This window comes from Mesoplodon mirus (assembly GCF_964341445.2).
Source record: "Mesoplodon mirus genome assembly, chromosome: 2".
Lineage (NCBI taxonomy): Eukaryota > Metazoa > Chordata > Mammalia > Artiodactyla > Ziphiidae > Mesoplodon > Mesoplodon mirus.
The window spans coordinates 175704450-175726685 of record NC_138977.1 but is presented as its reverse complement, the minus strand read 5'-3'; the positions used below and the strand labels follow the sequence as shown (position 1 = coordinate 175726685).

The 22236-nt window shown below is 41.8% G+C and overlaps 1 protein-coding gene across 1 annotated transcript in view; it reads right to left on the bottom strand.

Moving 5' to 3' along the window:
* ZCCHC4 (zinc finger CCHC-type containing 4) overlaps nt 1–9133 on the bottom strand; it is a 53269-nt gene extending 44136 nt beyond the window's left edge. Inside the window, 3 exon segments of the mRNA XM_082611391.1 lie at nt 7073–7155; nt 8104–8222; nt 9000–9133. Coding sequence (XP_082467517.1) covers nt 7073–7155; nt 8104–8222; nt 9000–9126 — 329 coding nt within the window. The 5' untranslated portion in view covers nt 9127–9133.
* Between the last annotated feature and the right edge of the window lie 13103 nt (nt 9134–22236).

Sequence of the window (22236 nt, the reverse complement as noted above, 5' to 3'; positions counted from 1 at the left end):
AACATAAAACAGAAGCAATATTGTAACAAATTCAATAAAGACTTTAAAAATGGTCCACATCAAAAAAAAACTTTAAAAAAAATAAAAAATAAAAAATAGAATAGACAAAATGCAAGAAACATTTAACAAGGACCTAGAAGAACTAAAGATGAATCAAGCATCGATTAAAAACACAATAAATGAAATGAAAAATACTCTAGATGGGATCAATAGCAGAATAACTGAGGCAGAAGACCGGATAAGTGAGGTGGAAGATAAAATCGTGGAAATAACTACTGCAGAGCAGAATAAAGGAAAAAGAATGAAAAGAACAGAGGACAGTCTCAGAGACCTCTGGGACAACATTAAACGCACCAACATTCGAATTATAGGGGTTCCAGAAGAAGAAGAGAAAAAGAAAGGGACTGAGAAAATATTTGAAGAGATTATAGTTGAAAACTTCCCTAATATGGGAAAGGAAATAGTTAATCAAGTCCAGGAGGCACAGAGAGTCCCATACAGAATAAATCCAAGGAGAAATATGCCAAGACACATTAATCAAACTGTCAAAAACTAAACACAAAGAAATCATATTAAAAGCAGCAAGGCAAAAACAACAAATAACACACAAGGGAATCCCCATCAGGATAACAGCTGATCTCTCAGCAGAAACTCTACAAGCCAGAAGGGAGTGGCAGGACATAATTAAAGTGATGAAGGAGAAAAACCTGCAACCAAGATTACTCTACCCAGCAAGGATCTCATTCAGATTTGATGGAGAAATTAAAACGTTTACAGACAAGCAAAAGCTGAGAGAGTTCAGCACCACCAAACCAGCTTTACAACAAATGCTAAAGGAACTTCTCTAGGCAAGAAACACAGCAGAAGGAAAAGATCTACAATAACGAACCCAAAACAATTATGAAAATGGGAATAGGAACATACATATCAATAATTACCTTAAATGTAAATGGACTAAATGCTCCCACCAAAAGACACAGATTGGCTGAATGGATACAAAAACAAGACCCATATATATGCTGTCTACAAGAGACCCACTTCAGACCTAGAGACACATACAGACTGAAAGTAAGGGGATGGAAAAAGATATTCCATGCAAATGGAAACCAAAAGAAAGCTGGAATAGCAATTCTCATATCAGACAAAATAGACTTTAAAATAAAGACTATTAGAAGAGACAAAGAAGGACACTACATAATGATGAAGCGATCGATCCAAGAAGAAGATATAACTATTGTAAATATTTATGCACCCAACATAGGAGCACCTCAATACATAAAGCAAATACTAACAGCCATAAAAGGAGAAATCGACAGTAACACAATCATAGTAGGGGACTTTAACACCCCACTTTCACCAATGGACAGATCATCCAAAATGAAAATAAATAAGGAAACACAAGCTTTAAATGATACATTAAACAAGATGGACTTAATTGATATTTATAGGACATTCCATCCAAAAACAACAGAATACACATTTTTCTCAAGTGCTCATGGAACATTCTCCAGGATAGATCATATCTTGGGTCACAAATCAAGCCTTGGTAAATTTAAGGAAATTGAAATTGTATCAAGTATCTTTTCTGACCACAATGCTATGAAACTAGATATCAATTACAGGAAAAGAGCTGTAAAAAATACAAACACATGGAGGCTAAACAATACACTACTTAATAACCAAGTGAACTCTGAAGAAATCAAAAAGGAAATTAAAAAATACCTAGAAACAAATGACAATGGAGACACGAGGACCCAAAACCTATGGGATGCAGCAAAAGCAGTTCTAAGAGGGAAGTTTATAGCAATACAATCCCACCTTAAGAAACAGGAAACACCTCGAATAAACAACCTAACCTTGCACCTAAAGCAATTAGAGAAAGAAGAACAAAAACATCCCAAAGTTAGCAGAAGGAAAGAAATCATAAAAATCAGATCGGAAATAAATGAAAAAGAAATGAAGGTAATGATAGCAAAGATCAATAAAACTAAAAGCTGGTTCTTTGAGAAGATAAACAAAATTGATAAACCATTAGCCAGACTCATCAAGAAAAGAAGGGAGAAGACTCAAATCAATAGAATTAGAAATGAAAAAGGAGAAGTAACAACTGACACTGCAGAAATAAAAAAGATCATGAGAGATTACTACAAGCAACTCTGTGCCAATAAAATGGATAACCTGGAAGAAATGGACAAATTCTTAGAAATGCACAACCTGCCAAGAATGGATCAGGAAGAAATAGAAAATATGAACAGACCAATCACAAGCTCTGAAATTGAAACTGTGATAAAAAATTTTCCAACAAACAAAAGCCCAGGACCAGATGGCTTCACAGGCGAATTCTATCAAGCATTTAGAGAAGAGCTAACACCTATCCTTCTCAAACTCTTCCAAAATATAGCAGAGGGAGGAACACTCCCAAACTCATTCTACGAGGCCACCATCACCTTGATACCAAAACCAGACAAGGATGTCACAAAGAAAGAAAACTACAGGCCAATATCACTGATGAACATAGATGCAAAAATCCTCAACAAAATACTAGCAAACAGAATCCAACAGCACATTAAAAGGATCATACACCATGATCAAGTGGGGTTTATTCCAGGAATGCAAGGATTCTTCAATATACGCAAATCACTCAACGTGATACACCTTATTAAAAAATTGAAGGAGAAAAACCATATGATCATCTCAATAGATGCAGAGAAAGCTTTCGACAAAATTCAACACCCATTTATGATAAAAACCCTGTAGAAAGTAGGCATAGAGGGAACTTTCCTCAACATAATAAAGGCCATATATGACAAACCCACAGCCAGCATCGTCCTCAATAGTGAAAAACTGAAACCATTTCCACTAAGATTAGGAACAAGACAAGGTTGCCCACTCTCACCACTCTTATTCAACATAGTTTTGGAAGTTTTAGCCACAGCAATCAGAGAAGAAAAGGAAATAAAAGGAATCCAAACCGTAAAAGAAGAAGTAAAGCTGTCACTGTTTGCAGATGACATGATACTATACATAGAGAATCCTAAAGATGCTACCAGAAAACTACTAGAGTTAATCAATGAATTTGGTAAAGTTGCAGGATACAAAATTAATGCACAGAAATCTTTGGCATTCCTATATACTAATGATGACAAATCTGAAAGTGAGATCAAGGAAACACTCCCATTTACCACTGCAACAAAAAGAATAAAATATCTAGGAATAAACCTACCTAAGGAGACAAAAGACCTGTATGCAGAAAATTATAAGACACTGATGAAAGAAATTAAAGATGATACAAATAGATGGAGAGATGTACCATGTTCTTGGATTGGAAGAATCAACATTGTGAAAATGACTCTACTACCCAAAGCAATCTACAGATTCAATGCAATCCCTATCAAACTACCACTGGCATTTTTCACAGAACTAGAACAAAAAATTTCACAATTTGTATGGAAACACAAAACACCCCGAATAGCCAAAGCAATCTTGAGAAAGGAAAACGGAGCTGGAGGAATCATGCTCCCTGACTTCATACTATAGTACAAAGCTACAGTAATCAAGACAGTATGGTACTGGCGCAAAAACAGAAAGATAGATCAATGGAACAGGATAGAAAGCCCAGAGATAAACCCACGCACATATGGTCACTTTATCTTTGATAAAGGAGGCAGGAATGTACAGTGGAGAAAGGACAGTCTCTTCAATAAGTGGTGCTGGGAAAACTGGACAGGGACATGTAAAAGTATGAGATTAGATCACTCCCTAACACCATACACAAAAATAAGCTCAAAATGGATTAAAGACCTAAATGTAAGGCCAGACACTATCAAACTCTTAGAGGAAAACATAGGCAGAACACTCTATGACATAAATCACAGCAAGATCCTTTTTGACCCACCTCCTAGAGAAATGGAAATAAAGACAAAAATAAACACATGGGACCTAATGAAACTTCAAAGCTTTTGCACAGCAAAGGAAACCATAAACAAGACCAAAAGACAACCCTCAGAATGGGAGAAAATATTTGCAAATGAAGCAACTGACAAAGGATTAATCTCCAAAATTTATAAGCAGCTCATGCAGCTCAATAACAAAAAAACAAACAACCCAATCCAAAAATGGGCAGAAGACCTAAATAGACATTTCTCCACAGAAGATATACAGACTGCCAACAAACACATGAAAGGATGCTCAACATCTTTACTCATTAGAGAAATGCAAATCAAAACTACAATGAGATATCATCTCACACCAGTCAGAATGGCCATCATCAAAAAATCTAGAAACAATAAATGCTGGAGAGGGTGTGGAAAAAAGGGAACACTCTTGCACTGCTGGTGGGAATGTGAATTGGTACAGCCATTATGGAGAACAGTATGGAGATTCCTTAAAAAACTACAATAGAACTACCATATGACCCAGCAATCCCACTACTGGGCATATACCCTGAGAAAACCATAATTCAAAAAGAGTCATGTACCAAAATGTTCATAGCAGCCCTATTTACAATAGCCCGGAGATGGAAACAACCTAAGTGTCCATCATCGGATGAATGGATAAAGAAGATGTGGCACATATATACAATGGAATATTACTCCGCCATAAAAAGAAATGAAATTGAACTATTTGTAATGAGGCGGATGGACCTAGAGTCTGTCATACAGAGTGAAGTAAGTCAGAAAGAGAAAGACAAATACTGTATGCTGACACATATATATGGAATTTAAGAAAAAATGTCATGAGAACATAGGAGTAAGACAGGAATAAAGACACAGATCTACTAGAGAATGGACTTGAGGATATGGGGAGGGGGAAGGGTAAGCTGTGACAAAGCGAAAGAGTGGCATGGACATATATACACTACCAAACGTAAGGTAGATAGCTAGTGGGAAGCAGCCGCATAGCACAGGGAGATCAGCTCGGTGCTTTGTGGCCGCCTGGAGGGGTGGGATAGGGAGGGTGGGAGGGAGACGCAAAAGGGAGGGGATATGGGAACATATGTATATGTATAACTGATTAACTTTGTTAAAAGAAATAATAAATAGTGTTTAAAAAAAAAAAAAAAAAACCAGAGTCAGATGACATCATGTAAATGGGTTTCAAACACATAAATATCATAAATATATTTAATTTGAGAAAGTTTAGTAATAAAATGTGCAAGTTACTTAGTCTATCCAAAAATAAATAAATAAATAAATAAATAATAAAAAAATAAAAAATTGGCGTACGACAAAAAAAAAAAAAAAGCAGTGGTGAGAGGCCCGCGTACCGCAAAAACAAACAAACAAAAAGTTGGGCTTCCCTGGTGGCGCAGTGGTTGAGAGTCCACCTGCCGATGCAGGGGACATGGGTTCGTGCCCCGGTCCAGGAAGATCCCACATGCCGCAGAGTGGCTGGGCCTGTGAGCCATGGCCGCTGATCCTGCGCGTCTGGAGCCTGTGCCCCGCAACAGGAGAGGCCACAACAGTGAGAGGCCCGCATACCGCAAAATAATAATAATAATAAATAATAATAATAAATAAATAAAATTTTTAATATTTTTAAAAACAGATGTTTACAGCTTTTAAAAGTTTTTGTTTGTTTGCTTGGTTTAGTATTTCAAAAAGGAAGATTACAGTAAATCTTCATGAGATTGGATTTGTCAATGGATTCTTAGCTATGATACCAAAAGCACAAGCAACAGCAACAAAAAAATTGAAAGCTAGACTTCATCAAGGTTAAAAACGCTTGTGTATCAAAGGACATCATTGAGAAAGTGAAAAGACGATCTACAGAATGAGAGAAAATATTTTCAAATCATCTGGTAAGAGTGTAGTATCTAGAACATATAAAGAACTCCTGCAGCTCAACTACAAAAAGACAAATGACCTTATTAAAAATGGACAAAGGACTTGAATAGACATTTCTCCAAGAAGATATACAAATGGCCAAAAAGCATATGAAAAGATGGTCAACATAATTAATAATGAGGGAAATGAAAATCAAAAGTACAGTGACATACCACTTCACAACTGCTAGGATGGCTGTAATCAAAAAAACAGAAGATAATATGTGTTGGCCAGGACAGAGAGAAATTGGAACCCTCATACACTGCTGATGGGGATGTTAAATGATGCAGCCACTGAAGAAAACAGGTTGGTAGTTCCTCAGAAAACGAAGCATAGTATTATCATATTATCCAGTAATTCCACTCCTAGGTATATATGCAAAAGAAATGAAAACAGGGGCTCAAACAGATATCTATACACCAACATGTACTGAGTATTATTCACAATAGCCAAAAGGTGGAAACACCTGAGTGTCCACTGATGGATGAATGGATAAACAAGATGTGGTACAGGGACTTCCCTGGTGGCACAGTAGTTAAGAAACTGCCTGCCAGTGCAGGGGACAGAGGTTTGAGCCCTGGTCCGGGAAGATACCACATGCCACAGAGCAACTAAGCCCATGTGCCACAACTACTGAGCCTGCGCTCTAGAGCCCGCGAGCCACAACTACTGAGCCCCCATGCCTAGAGCCTGTGCGCTGCAACTAGAGAAAGCCCGCATGCAGCAACGAAGACCCAACGCAGCCAAAAACTAAATAAATAAATTTATAAAAATAAAAAGATATGGTACATGGATACAAAGGAATATCATTCAGCCATAAAAAGGATGAAGTTCTGATACATACGACAGACAACATGAATGAGCCTTGAAAACACAACGCTAAGTGAAATAAGCCAGACACAAAAGGACAAATATTGATGATTCCACTTATCTGAGGTACCCAGAACGGTCAAATCATAGAGACAAAAAGTAGATTAGAGGTTACCAGGGATGGGAGGAAGGTGGAATGGGGAGTTATTGCTTACCGGTGACAGAATTTGTTTGGGGTGATGAAAAAGTTTGGAAACAGATAGTGGTGATAGTTGCACAACACTGTTAATGTAATTAATGTCACTAAATTGGCACATGTTATCTTATATATATTTTTTACCACAATAAAAAGAAATTAATTACTGAAAGTAAACTTAAAGGCACTGAGGGAAAAAATAACAATAGGATAATAAATGAAAATAACACGGCATCAGTACCTTTCCACACACTGCAAACGGGATAAAGGAGGCTGACATCTTCGGTTATGGGCTTCTCGGGCAGCAAGTCTGGCTCCTGACAACTGAAACAGAGTACAAAATAAACTTAATAAACCATCAAACTTGCTACTATCCTAGAAAAACTGGTATCGCATTCTGTCATCAAAAGGCCAGAAATTCGAGCAACTCTAATCTGTAAACAAGCATTCATTCCACAGGAAAACAAAACACATTAACCTGGGAAAATTCTAGAGCAGTTTGAAACAATAACCAACATATTAAACCACTGAGGGATTAATTCACAGATAGTGATCTTAACGAGTCTACAGAAGAGTGGCATACAGACTTCCAACAAACCTAACAAAGCTGAAAGCTTTCTAGTCAAAACTTTCAGGGCTTCCCTGGTGGCGCAGTGGTTGAGAGTCCACCTGCCGATGCAGGGGACACGGGTTCGTGCCCCGGTCCGGGAGGATCCCACATGCCACGGAGCGGCTGGGCCCGTGAGCCATGGCCGCTGAGCCTGAGCCTGTGCTCCGCAACGGGAGAGGCCACAACAGTGAGAGGTCCGGGTACCGCAAAAAAAAAAAAAAAAAAAAAAACTTTCAGAAACTTTAATTGGAGCTGAGTCCAAGAGAATTCCAAGCTCATAACTGTATCTCTAAGTGCCTTCATCAGTCATCCAGTAGCGGAATAAGGGATGGTCAATGCAAATGCTTCCCAAAGTGTTTTTCTAAAGCACTACCTGGAATGATAATGACCTGCACTCTTTAGGGAGAAATCTATATTGGCAAAACCAATGCTAACACCTCAGAAAGCCTTAAAGGGAACTCAGACTTTGAGACAGTAGCTTAAGACATCAGTAATCAGAGTTAAGTTCAGAGTAAAATATAAACTCCAGTCTCTCAAATCAAAAAACATGGTATCTTCATCTCTTAAGAGATTTATCTCATACATTCTCAATGAAATGTCACAGACATCAACAATTAAAAAAAATATATATATATATATATATATCCAAAAAGTTGATATACCTTTTCATCTTCCCATTGAAAAAAATTACATTCCTTTCTATCTCTACAAGCTGAGCAGGCATAAAACCTCCGTGTTTCTTCTTTCCCTTGGTTCGCCTTTACAAACAGAAGAGTGGGTCCTAGTTCCAGAATAGGAAAAAATAAGTCAAACAGTCATCTACCTCAAGTTCCTAGTTTTCATCGCCTTTAAACAAAATTTGTTTCAGTTTTATGCACAATTTGTCACAATTAAATGCACTACTCTGTTTAATAATATTTTTTTCCCCAAAGTCACAACATTCAGGCAAAGACTACTTAAGAAATAAATTTTGGAAACTGGTCTCTCCAGAAAGAAAATGCTATTGTCAGTACAGGTGCAGTCCACATGGTGAACGGCCTGGGTCCTGACACAACAAAGACGGAGTCCAAACAACTGAGCATTCTGCCACCTCCGCTCAGTTATCCTTTCAGTGAAAATCTGAGCTTTTAGAGCTGGACACACTCTCTCTCCGCAAGAAAAACTGGGTCAGTTAAGCAAGAATTCATTCTATCGTGCTCCCTAACGTTTTTTTAAGTTTAATGGAAAAGACAGTAAAACAACAAATGAAATCTTCAAGTACTTGGCAACGGGAATTACTCAATAACACATATCCTTTTTGCCTAGCCTCTGCCTCGTCCCTTCAAAAAACATGTAACAGCCGTAAAGCCAAAACCACAACAGTGGGGACTTTCTATGACGGTTTCTTAAGTAAGTGGAAAACCACAATTTCCCGAGGAAGGAGCGTTTTCTAGATATCACACTCGGTGGGAGAGAGAGGGGGATCTGGATCCGGGAGCCCTAAAAGCCCACGGCACATTCAGGCTCACCCACGCCCCTTGGCTCCCGACAGCCAGGCTGAGCCCAGACGCGGACCCACCGTGAGGGCACAGTGGGGCGGGCGGGGCGGGATCGGAGGAAACCACCACCTCGACTCCGGAGCTCCCCTGGCGACCCGAGCTCCCCTCTGCCTCTACGGCTCCAAGTCGCTCCCTGGGCGCCGCCATCTTCCCGCCGCCGTCCCGAAAGCCTCAGTCCGAACCAAAGAGGCTGAGAAAGAGCGCCGCCATGACCCGCCGTGACTCAGAGCGCCCCCTATCCCCTAGGAGGAGCTTCGGCCACTGGGGCAGAGGTCACGTCCCGAAACCCAACTTCTGCTGGAATGTCTGAGAAAGAAGCCGTAAGAGTTCCATGTTGTCATCTCAGTGATTTCTCATGTATCTGAGGGGTTCAGCTCTCTAATCTTACCTGAGCTGAGTCATGTGTCTAGTGACCGGCTGATCTACGTTCACCTTGGCAAGACTAACTCAGCTCTGCTGCATGTCTCTCATCCTCCTGCTGTAACCAGCAGGCCAGCCTGGGCACATTTCTTTCATGGGAATGACAGGAGCACAACAGAGCTAGGAGAAATAGACAAGGTTTTTAAGGCCTAGGCTCGGAGCTGCCACTGTCACTTCTACCTCATTCTTTTGGCTCAAGCAAGTCATGTGGTCAAACATTGCAGAGTTACATGGCAAAGGGCATAGGTCAGAAAGGGGTGAAGAACTGGAGCCAATGACACAGTCTGTCACAAAAGCACTCTTCACTGGGACAACCAAGTGTCTGGTGGTACTGTTTCCCACCACTTAAGGAGCACCTGCCTCAGCAAGAAGACAATAAGGAGGAAGCAAAACTAGGAGGTAGGAGTGTGTGACGATACCATGTGAGCACCTAGATCCAGCCATGCCTGAAGTTTCCAGTTACATGAGTCACAAACTCCTCTGTCTGATTAAGACAGTTTGAGATGAGGTTGGTTCTATCTATCACAACCAAGAATGTCAACTAATGCTCTGTGGTCACAGCACAATATTGGATGGATATATCTGTTCATTAATAAGCCTGGATTCCCTTTTCCAGGCAAGACCAGCTAACCCTGCTCTCCATTCTCCCTGCTACGATCCCTGTCAGTCTGCCTGCTATGCTCCCCTCCATCCAATCTGCCCCTTCTGGCCCTTGTGGTGGAACCCAGTCTCCTCAGCTGCCTTTTGCCTTGCTGCCCCAAAATCAGCACACAGACCTACTTCTCTTTAAGGGGAAAACTGTCAGGGGAGACAAGAAAGGAATCCTACAAAGGACTTTACCATGTCAGTCTCTGCTCTGTTGTTCTGGATCCTGACTCCCCTGCTGAAAGGGTCACTTCTATGGATTGAATTATGTCCTCCCCAAAGTTCATATGTTGAAGCCCTGCCCCCCAATGTGATGGTATTACAGGTGGGATCTTTGGAAGATAATTAGGTTTAAATGAAGGCATGAAGGTAGGCCCCCAAAATGGGATTAGTGCCCTCATAAGAAGAGACACCAGAATGCGCATGCTCTCCCTCTCCCTCTCCCTCTCCCTCTCCCTCTCCCCCTCCCCCGCCCCTCTCTCTCTGCCATGTGAGGGAGGACACAGTAAGAAGGGGGCCATCCACAAGCAAGGAACATTATCCCCACCAGGAACTGAATCTTCTGGCACCTTGATCTTGGACTTCTCAGACTCCAGCACTGTGAGAAGTAAATGTCTGATATTTAAGACACCCAGTCTACAGAATCCTGTCATAGCAGCCTGCACTGACTAAGACACTCATTATGCCCCTTGACTTCTGATCTCTGCTTTAAATTCTGAGAGCAGACTTCTCCCCACCTCTGAAAAGCCTTAACTGTAAAAACTTGGTTGGGGAAGGACTTGGACACAGAGGGGCTTTGTGTAGCCTTCCGCACATCTTTGAAAAACAGCAACAACCCTGCTGAACCAAACACCCTGAAAGTCAGGACACCTTTCAATAAGCTACTGAGATTCACTGGTCATTTCTGATGTGCCAGGCTTGGCATGCATCCCAGGACATGAAAGACAGCAGCCCTTATGGAGGAGGCCTTTCAGAAGCCAGTGCAGACCAGAAGACATGGACCTCGGCAGGCATACCATCAGCGCACTGAAGGGGCTGGCCCTCCACATTTCTTCCTGCCTGCATATGTCCCTCTAGTGAGAGAGCCAGGAGCAAGGTGCAAAAAAGAGCATGAATTTATGTGCGTGAAAGTGACTGTTCCTTGTCTACACATACAAATGAAACCTGGAGATAAATAAATCTTCTGAAAGTTAAAATCCTATGGGTAGTGGGCTGAATAGTGTCCCACAAAGATCCGTGTCCAGTCAGAACCTTGAATGTGACCTTATTTGGAAATAGGGTCTTTGCAGATGTAATTAGTTAATGATCAAGATGAGGTCATACTGGATTAAGGTGAGCCCTAAATCCAATGAGAATGTCCTTATAAGAAGGGGAGAGGACATAGAGAAGAAGGTCACGTGAGGACAGAGGTGGACAGAGATTGGGGTTATGCTGGCACAAGCCAAGGAACACCTGGGGTCACTAGAATCTAGGAAGAGGCAAGAAAGGCTCCTCCTCCCCTAGAGACTTTGGAGGGAACATGGCCCTGCTGACCCCTTGATTTTGGACATCCAGCCTCCAGAGCTGTAGGAGAAGACATTTCTGTTGTTTGAAGTCACCTGGCTTGTGGCACTGTGTCACAGCAGCCCTAGGAAACTAATGCACCTTGTCTGAGGCTTTGTCTTGAGACCTTCTTGCTCAGAGCCCCACCGTTTACTTTCCAGGTGACCCTGGCGAAGTCACTATCTAAGCTTCAGGTTCCTCATCTGTAAAAATAGCACTATTGGGCTTCCCTGGTGGCGCAGTGGTTAAGAATCTGCCTGCCAGTGCAGGGGACACAGGTTTGAGCCCTGGTCCTGGAAGATCCCACATGCCGCAGAGTAACCAAGCCCATGCACCACAACTACTGAAGCCGGCGTGCCTAAAGCCCGTGCGCCACAATAAGAAGCCCACGCACCACAATAAAGAGTAGCCCCCATTCGCCACAACTAGAGAAAGCTGGCACGCAGCAACGAAGACCCAATGCAGCCAAAAATGAATTTAAAAAAAAAATAGTACTATCTACCGTCAAGGAGAGGGAGCGTTCAAGTACATGAGAAAATGAACACAAGAGCTCTTTGTCAACAGCCAAATGATATGTACATGTTATTACATTCCTCTTTTACAGCTATGTTTCAACCTATAAAGGTGCTACTCTATGGAAGAGAATTCCATTTATTCTGGATTACTCAACACGGTAGAACGTGGGTGAAATTATGAGGAGGCAGATTTTGGCTGAAAAAGAACACACTGTGGGGTTCCTAGAAGCAGAGCTCAGGATGGAGATTCTTGTGCAAGTGATTTTTTTGAAGGAGAAACCTGTAAGGAAGTGAGAGAAGCAGGAGAAGGCAGGGGTAGAAGAGAGGCAGAGTCCAGCCTCAGCCTGATGCACAGGGAGCTCTGGTGCATGACGGCACCATCACCGTGGTGTTTCCTGCTTTGGCGGGGGATGGGGGCTATTGTACCCTGCCATCTGTCAGTCCCAAGCCCAGACTAAGTAGGAGTCCTTCTTAAGGGAACCAACTCAACTGGGAGGTTTATCTCCTTATTCTTTCCCCCTACTCCTCCCTGCTGGTGGAATGCAGATACAGTGATGGAAGCTCCATCAGTCATTTTTGGACCCTGAGGTCCAAATAGGAGGAACCGGACTATCAAACTCAACTCCTTTTATGTGACAATAAATTCTTGTCTGTTTAAGCTACTTGTTTTTTGTGTTTTCTCTGATATATAATCAAACTTAATTTTAAAATAGGTTTTTTTTTTTCTAATGGCACTTCAGGTTTCAAAAATGTTATTTGTAACTAAAATCATGTACTATATGTTCTCCAGATTATCATGCTCCTCCTTCGAAATTGGAAGGATTACAATCTGAATAGCTATTTAAAAAAAATATTCTACCACCATGTCTGGTGCTTAAATATAGAAATGTTTCATTTATATATCAACTCGCAGGAGCTATACTATTATATACCCTTTACAGATGAGGAAACAGGATTGGAGGTTGGGCTGTGTAGGGCAATCGTGAGGAAAGTTGGCTCTGGAGTCAGATGGTCTTGGTTCTAATCCCACTCCACCACTTGCTAGGTTAGGCAAGTTACTTAACCTTTCTGTGCCTCAGTTTCTCATTCTGTATACAGAGGGATGAGGTACTGTTGGGAGGATAAAAAGAGATAATTCATGTAGTGCACTTACCAAAGTGCCTGGAACGTAGTGAGCAGTTATTATAATGGCTCAGGGTTAGAGATGCGGCAGGATTTGAACCAAGATCCCTCCAACTCCAATGCTCATGCTCCTTCAGCAACCTCTGCAGCAGATAGGTCACCCTAGTCCTTGCTTCAGGGAAAGAGCATGCTGCCTGCTCCTCATCTGTTCACCTCTTACTCCTGTTTGCTTGGTTAGCACCTAGTCCGCTCTCATGATTGCTTAAACATCACCTCCTCTGGGAGAGCCTTCCCTGAGCCCCAAGATTAGGTTAGATGCTCCTCTTATGTCCTCCTATAGCATCCTGAATGTACATCAGTAGTATTGATGATCACTCTACATTATAATTGCCTGATTGCTGGCTTGTGCTACCCTTTACCCTGTAAGCCCTTTGAGAGCAATGATCATATATTATCCTTATATCCACAGTGCTAGCACATAAGAGACATTTAATACATATTACTGATTAAATGACAACTAAAATCAGACTTTAAAAATCTGAGGATGTTTGAGTTGGAAGGAACCACTGTGTCATCTCATTTAGTGAATCCAACAAGGGCCGTGCCATCTCCTAGAGGCACATTTTAGAAATGCCAGGAGGTGTTTTTGGTTGTGACAGTGATTGGGGGACGCTACTGGAATGTGGAGGGCAGGAGCTGTGCTAAAAGATGTGTAATGGTTAGGACAGTCCTGTGCAATGAAGAATTAACTACTCTCAATCCTGTACAACTTCTTCTAGAGTCTGGAAAGACACTTATGTAGGTGAGTAACCTGTTTATAGTTATATGAATCTACACTCCAACTTAACACAAACACAAAGTAGTTTTTTAAAGTTTTCATATATCTGAATATGCCAGGAATGCAACAACTGTGTATATCAGGGAGCAATTATACTTTGTTTTGTCCAGAAAAAAAAAAATTCTTCACCACTGTGGAAAACTCACATGATCAACAACAACATGGCTCATGTAATCCGAATTCCCAGTACACCGCATCTGTATCTGCCTTTAAAGCTGTTACTTTCGTTGCTTATCTGTCAGCAATTTCTGTATAAAAAGCAATTCTAAAACATAGTGGCTTAAAACAAGTCCTTCTCTCGCATACATCTGTGTGTTAGCTGGAGGGTGGCTGGTTTGCCTGGGCTCAGCGGAGTGGTCCTGCTTCACACTTGGTCAGCTGAGCCTGCTCCCAACTTGGTTGGGCTCAGGTCTGCTCTCTGTGTCTCATCGTGGGCCCAGGCTGGAGGGGCAGCAGACACCTGGGAGCAGTTCTTCTCATGATAATGGCAGAGGCACAAGAGGGCAAGTCCCACTGCACAGCACATTTCACGCCTTATTTCAGTCTTGCCTGACTCTCCCACTTGGCCAAAGCAGGCCACACTGGCAAGCCCAAAATCAAGGGGTGGAAAAGTAAAATTACACTCTTCCCATGAAGGTGGAGGGCCGAGAGTGAATATTTTTGAGCAAAATCTAATCCAACTCAGTGATTTTACACAATTATCCTAATTTAGCTCTGATTTCAAAATGTCATATATAAAGAAAAATTCAGTTTTGTCTTACTTATCTTGAATCTAAGTGTATTCATTATAAGAAAGTATGTGCACCTGACAACTTCATTATAACGTAACAGTGTGGTCATGCTGAGCATTTACATGTGAAACACATATTTTATTGTAAGTAACCATCCTTTTATTTTAAAATATTTTGTGGGCTTCCCTGGTGGCGCAGTGGTTAAGAATCCGCCTGCCAATGCAGGGGACATGGGTTCGAGCCCTGGTCCGGGAGGATTGCCACATGCCACGGAGTAGCTGGGCCTGTGCACCACAACTGCTGAGCCTGAGCTCCAGAGCCCATGAGCCACAATTCCTGAAGCCTGTGCACCTAGAGCCCGTGCTCCACAACAAGAGAAGCCACCACAGTGAGAAGCCCGTGCACCGTGACTAGAGGAAGCCTGAGTGCAGCAACAAAGACCCAACACCACCAAAGATAAATAAATAAATTTAAAATATTTTGTGTATTTTATTTGAAATTAGGTGTTTAGTTAGATTACATTATCTATGAATTTCATTTTAAGAGGGTCAAGAGGGTCGGCAAAGTATTTTTTACGAGAAGAGGACAAGGGGAAAAGGTTGGGGCCATAGAGGTAATCCAGTACAGCTCAGCCTGATGAGGGGGGTAGCTGAGCCATACACACCCCCACTTTGAATCCTGCTCCACCCTTCACAGATTAATTATGTCACTTCAGGCAAGTTGTTTCACATCTCTGAGCCTTTCTCAGGTGTACTATGTGTAATAATACACGTGGCTTCTGGGTTGCGGAAAGAATGAAATGAACGCACATGTGTGACATTCAGGATCCTGGCGGGAAACAGATGGCACATTCACGTGGGGTAATTGAAGGAAGCTTCATAAGGGGGCTGTTTACCAGGTTGTGGGCAGAGTTAAGTTAAACTACCCAGGGAAAGTGCATTCCCTTAGGGCTATTACTAGCAGGAAGTTATTTCCACCCCAGGTCTACAGGGCCAAGGAAGTTACTTGAAACCCAAAGAGAATAATTATATGGAAGGAACAGCCCTACAGAGCGATGGCTTTCAGCAGAGGGCCTCAGCCAACCATGACAGGCCCACAGGGAAGAAGCTGGGGGGATAAATATCCAGCCTCAGTCTCCTCCTTTGGCCCTCAGATCTTTCGTCTGTCAGTGTCTCCTACTGGAAAAAAAAAAAAAAAAAAAAACAGCCAGAGATGAGATGTGGAGGTGCCTTTTGATGGCGTCCATAAAGGTCAGCCTCCCAGAGCACAGAGCAGAAGGGGAAAGCGGGGAGCAAATCTGGAGGAGAAAAAAGAGGATGATTACACAGTATGAAAAACACAGTACATGGCAAAGTAAGAAATTTATAAGTGGTAGCACAGTTAACTAAATAAGTAAACACACCCACACCTACACACATACATATACATATACATATACATGTACATATACATATACATGTACATATACACATACACATACATACAGGGGAAACTCAAATAACCTCCCCCAAAGTATGAATAGAACCTCCACTAGAATCTAGTTGATCTTATAGGGAAGGAAAAACAATCTCTTTCCTCTACCCATCTTGGGTTCTCTGGTTGAGGCCCTACAAATTAAACTAACAAAAAAACAGATTAATAAGGGGCTTCCCTGGTGGCGCAGTGGTTGAGAGTCCGCCTGCTGATGCAGGGGACACGGGTTCATGCCCCGGTCAGGGAAGATCCCACATGCCACGGAGCGGCTGGGTCCGTGAGCCATGGCCGCTGAGCCTGCGCATCCGGAGCCTGTGCTCCGCAACGGGAGAGGCCACAACAGTGAGAGGCCCGTGTACCGCAAAAAAAACAAAAACAAAAACAAAAACAAAAACAGATTAATAAGAGAAAAAACAAGCAGACGTTTATAAACATGTGTGTCAAGCATACACATGGGAGCACTTAGGGGTGAGTATCTCAAAGAGGTGGTTAGAACCTAGGCTTACACAGCATCTTGACAAAAGAACAGTATATATTTAGAGACATGACATGAGAAGGACTTTGAGCTCCTACAGGTGGCAAATTGTGGGAAGGCGAGGGGATGGGGAAACTAATGGTAAATAAGGGTCTAGAATCGTCTATCGTGATTTATTTCTGTTCTTCTTGATAGAGAGGGGCGGTGGCGGGGAGGAGGGCATCTTTACAAATTATGTTCTGCATTTAGGCAAATAAGGGGAAGGCAAAGAGCTTTTCTTATATCTGCTGATTCTCAATTGCCTTCAGCTCCAAATCATCCTTAAACCAAAGTGGCATATTCTGCTACCTTTCCGTCTCTTCGTTCAGAGTCAAAGGCTTTTTCTACTGCATTCCTCTATAGATTATATCAAATTTCCACGTCAGCAATGACAACTTGCCCTCTCTGAGCCACAGACTTTCGAAACTTTAAAATAAAGATAGTAATATTTGCCCTCAAAACATATTAAGGGGGATGTTGTCCCAGTAATTGAGCAGCATTTAAGCGAGAGATTCAGGGAATTAAGCATATCCAATTCCTCATCTATAGTACGGAGAGTAAGCTTGGTGAATGTTACATTGCTTAGAAACTATGCCAGGGCAGTGGCGACCTTGGTCTAAACCGGTGCCTTGGTTGAAATACAGTTACCTGTAAGTGCTGCAATTTAAAACAAACACTTGAAGGGTACAATAGTTTTCTGGATTGTTCCCAAAGCCACACTGAGATTAAAGGCAGGCTTATTCACCCTGACAGGCGTTTGGGCACAAGCATCACTGAACCTGGTTAAACCAGTTCCGGCAGCCGGGGGATCAGCCCTAAATGTTTATACAGGTTTCTGACTCTTGGGAAAGGCAAGGCTACCTGATTTTTCTACTGTTTCTGAAAGCTTCAATAGTTTCAGAAGTCTTAACAGTCAGGTGGGAATTGTGTAACCAGAGGTAAGGAGCAGCCAGGATTCCTGGAGTCAAAGGAAAAATAAACACATCTCTTTGCATACAGAGTAGATTAGCTGCTTCTTTTTGATATCACATGCTTTCCATTTTCAGGTCTTAAAAAACCCACAAGGTGACCTGAAGAGGTACCAGCCACCGGCTGCCAGATTAGCATTTCACCGGCTGGAACCAGATGTCAGGATTCTGAACAAATACCTTTTTGAAATGTCGCTTAGTTTCTCAGGGAGTCAGGTTCGGACAAATCTCTCACTATTACCCAGTGACCTCAGGTGCCTTTTCCTCTCAACCCCAGATCAACCCCGGGTGTCACACAACAGAAAACTTTAAAATAGGCTTTGATTCCAAATCTGTCACCATGCTCCAGGAAAGATGATATCCAATCTAAAACTTTATGCAATAATCCAAACCCATAAACACAGATGTATGCTTTATTTCATCATCTAAAACCAAAAATCCAAAAGTGTCACTAACACACAGACAGCTGCTCCAATAAAAACTGAATCCATATCAGAATTTGTACCACACTTTTCACAAAATACGTGAAATGACATTATATGTCATCTTTGTTACAAAACTTTGAAGTTAGCATTAGCTCATGTATTTTACATGTGGAGAGAAAGCTGGTCTGGGAGATTGTAAGATCTGCCCAGGGGCATGGAGCTAATGAGCAGAGCCAGGACTTAAATACAGGTCTATTCCAATCCCAGACTCAGCCAAAAGAGAATTGTAGAATTATCTTCTATTTATTGAAGATAAGCAATATTAGAACATAAGTTTGCAGTATTTCAAAAAGACAAAAGTTAAATCTACTGTATTATTTAGCTTTAGAATAAAAACTTCAAAGCTTAAGGATTTGTTTTCTCAGAGAACTCTTTACATGGAATCTGAAGCAGGTTAAAATTTACTGAATAAGATGATGCTGATTAATAATGCAATTTGTTAGATAAATGTATTTTCGTTATATACTTTCACAGTTCAATCCATGGGCCCACTTAACATTTAGGGATCTTCAGATGAGAAACACTGAGTAAAAGCAAAATAGCTCACGGCAATGAATAAAAGCTCTCAGAAGTCATACACGACTTTGTTCCAAGTTATGTATTTTGTTCCTCAGATTTTATGCTTAATTACTACCATTCATGACAATATTTTTTTGATATTATGACAGATAAGTAGACTTGCTTGATGGAAACCAACTCATCATCATTATCATCAGCAAAAAAGAGAGCTAAATAAGAAAAACTCATTGATAAAAAAAGATGGGACAAGAATTAAGTTTTCAAAGAAATGGGGGTAGGAGGAAATCTAACCACACTCCATAGACAAGAATATGTTCTGATTTGTTAAAAGAGTTCCTGCTGGGCTTCCCTGGTGGCGCAGTGGTTGAGAGTCCTCCTGCGGATGCAGGGGACGCGGGTTCGTGCCCTGGTCCAGGAAGATCCCTACATGCCGCGGAGCGGCTAGGCCCGTGAGCCGTGGCTGCTGAGCCTGCGCGTCCGGAGCCTGTGCTCTGCAACGGGAGAGGCCACAACAGTGAAAGGCCCGCGTACTGCAAAAAAAAAAAAAAAAAAAAAAAAAAAGAGTTCCTGCTGCCACAGCTCTCTGGCTTTTTTGGGATTTCCTCTCCTAACATGATGAATTCATTGATAAAAATTAAATCTCTCTTTTCTAACTCCTGATATAAATGCAATATGAAATACACAAAATCATTTGTGAAATATTCTTGCCAAAAATGTTTAACCTGAACCTATTCAAGCTTTTTGATCTCATTTCCAATTTATAGGAAATACAGGGGATAGAGAATCAAATTGAACACTAAGAGGAAATAATGAGACAGATCCAGTATGGGGAATATCCCAGAAGTTAATGTCATGGGGAAAGTGAAGGAACTGTTCTAGATTAAAAGCTAGAACAACAGATGCAATGTATAAAACTTGATTGGATCTCGATTCAAAGAAACCTAGCTATAAAATATATATTTGGTGAATAATTAAAGATATATGAATACGGTCTATATAACAGATAATAGGAATTTTTTGTTAATTTAGGAGAGTTGATGTTATGGTAAGTAGAATGGTCTTATTCTCCTCTCTTTCACTGTAGTCTTTCTACATGACTAGCTTGGGCTTCCTCACAGCATGGTGGACTCTGGGTAGTTGGACTTTTTTTTTTTTTTTTTATTGGCCATGCCACATGGTGTGCGGGATCTTAGCTCCCTGGCCAGGGATCAAACCCATGCCCCTTGCAGTGGAAGCATGGAGTCTTAACCACTGGACTGCCAGGGAAGTCCCATTTGACTTCTTACATGGCAGCCGATTTCCCAGGGTGAGTGGAGGCTGCCAGGCTTCTTAAAGACTAAGCCCAAACTGGCATAGTTGCACTTCTGTTACATTCTGATGATTAAAGCAAGTTGCAAGCCTAGCCCAGATAGAAATGGGGGAGAGGTAGATTCCACTTCCTCATGGGTGGAAAAGTACATGCTTGCAAAGAGGGAAGGAAGTGATGACAGCCATCTTTGGAGACTATCTACTCCCTTACCTCCAAAGAATGGATTAAATATATTGAGATGTTGAATGAAAGCCACGCTCTCCACAAGACAAACCTAGACATTGAAAATATGCTTCTATTAATAAATAAGAAAAATGTTGACAGCTCAGGTCAAAGCCAGTGAAGCATTTTGTTTACAAAGCATTTCATTTCCCTCCCCTGTAGGCAAAGAATTTACAGTCTAAGAGGCAAAGGTAGAGATGTGCACACACGATCAAAGATTAAGACATTATTCCCTTGAAAATACTTCATTTTAGACCTATCACCATTTTCCGGTTTTCCTTCTGCCTTTGAGCAGTATCTGAAGAGTGAATCCAAGAGATGAAACTGTATTTTACTGATTTCTGTCTTCCTACTGCCTTTTGGAGAATCTGGCATACAGTGAGTACCCATAAATGTTTGTTGAATTCAGTGAGCGACTTCTATCTATCATACAAACTGTTGTCCACACAGGTGTTGGGATTTTAGCAAATGAGAAAAGGCTAAAGCAAATTCATGTATCTGCCATGATTGAGAAACAGAGCTGTTCTAGTTCACAACTATGCAGAACAGAACCAGGAGCGAGGCAGTAAGCATGACATTTATCTCAGTTGTAAAAATAATTATTACAAATCCAGGTTGAAAAGTCCTACACATTATTAAGAAGAAAGCGTCTCAGACTTCACTTCAGAACATATTTACAGATGGGTGTTCTTATTATTTCAGTGTTCCACTGAGGATATGATTAAGGAGGTGGCTGGGACTGCAGCAGTGGCCAAGGTCGAGGCTGAGCCTGGCCGCAATCAGAGAGCCTAATGCATATGGAGGTGCGTAATAGTTTTTTAGTTTGGGTAGTGCTATGGACTGCATTGTGTCCCCTCCCCCAAATTCATATGCTGAAGCTGTAGCCCCCATGTGACTACATTTGGAGATACAGCCTTTAAAGAGGTAATTACAGTTAAATGAGGTGGGCCCTAATTCAACAGAACCGTGTCCTCAGGATGTGAGTGCAATAAGAAAAGGTCATGTGAGGACACAACAAGGCAGCGATCTGTAAGCCGGGAGAAAGTCCTCACCAGAAAACAACCCTGCTGGCATCTTAATCTTGGACTCCCAGCCTTCAGAACTGTGAGAAAATATATTTCCATTGTTTAAAGCCACTCTGTGATATTTTTTCATGACAGCCATTGCAAATTATGAAAGGTGGCAAACAATGCATTCACATAAATGTGCTCCCATATAAAAGCTTATTTTTATTTTTATTTTTTTTTTCTTTTTGCGGTATGCGGGCCTCTCACTGCTGTGGCCTCTCCCGTTGCGGAGCACAGGCTCCGGACGCGCAGGCTCAGCGGCCATGGCTCACGGGCCCAGCCGCTCCGCGGCATATGGGATCCTCCCAGACCGGGGCACGAACCCGTATCCCCTGCATCGGCAGGCGGACTCTCAACCACTGCGCCACCAGGGAGGCCCAAAGCTTATTTTTAAAAATGAAATAATTGAAGCATACGGAAAACAACAGAGAATAACATACAAAAACTCACCTACCACCCAGATTTTAACAAGTGTGGCCATCTGGTCATATTTGCTTCAGATATTTTTTAAAGAGATAACATTTTATACTTAAAGTGTACTTGGTAACCTTTAGATATGCTTCTATATCCTCCTAGCCCAGAGGTGACAACTATTCTGAAGCTGGAGAAGGACATTCCTGTCCACTTTTTAATATACTTACATGTATGCATATGTCAAAAAGCAACTATAAAAAAGTACCATAGTACTGTTTTTTTTTGTTTTTTTTTTTTTTTTTTTTTGCTGTACGCGGGCCTCTCACTGCTGTGGCCTCTCCCGTTGCGGAGCACAGGCTCCGGACACACAGGCTCCGCAGCCATGGCTCGCGGGCCCAGCCGCTCCGCGGCACGTGGGATCTTCCGGGATCGGGGCACGAACCCGTGTCCCCTGCATCGGCAGGCGGACTCTC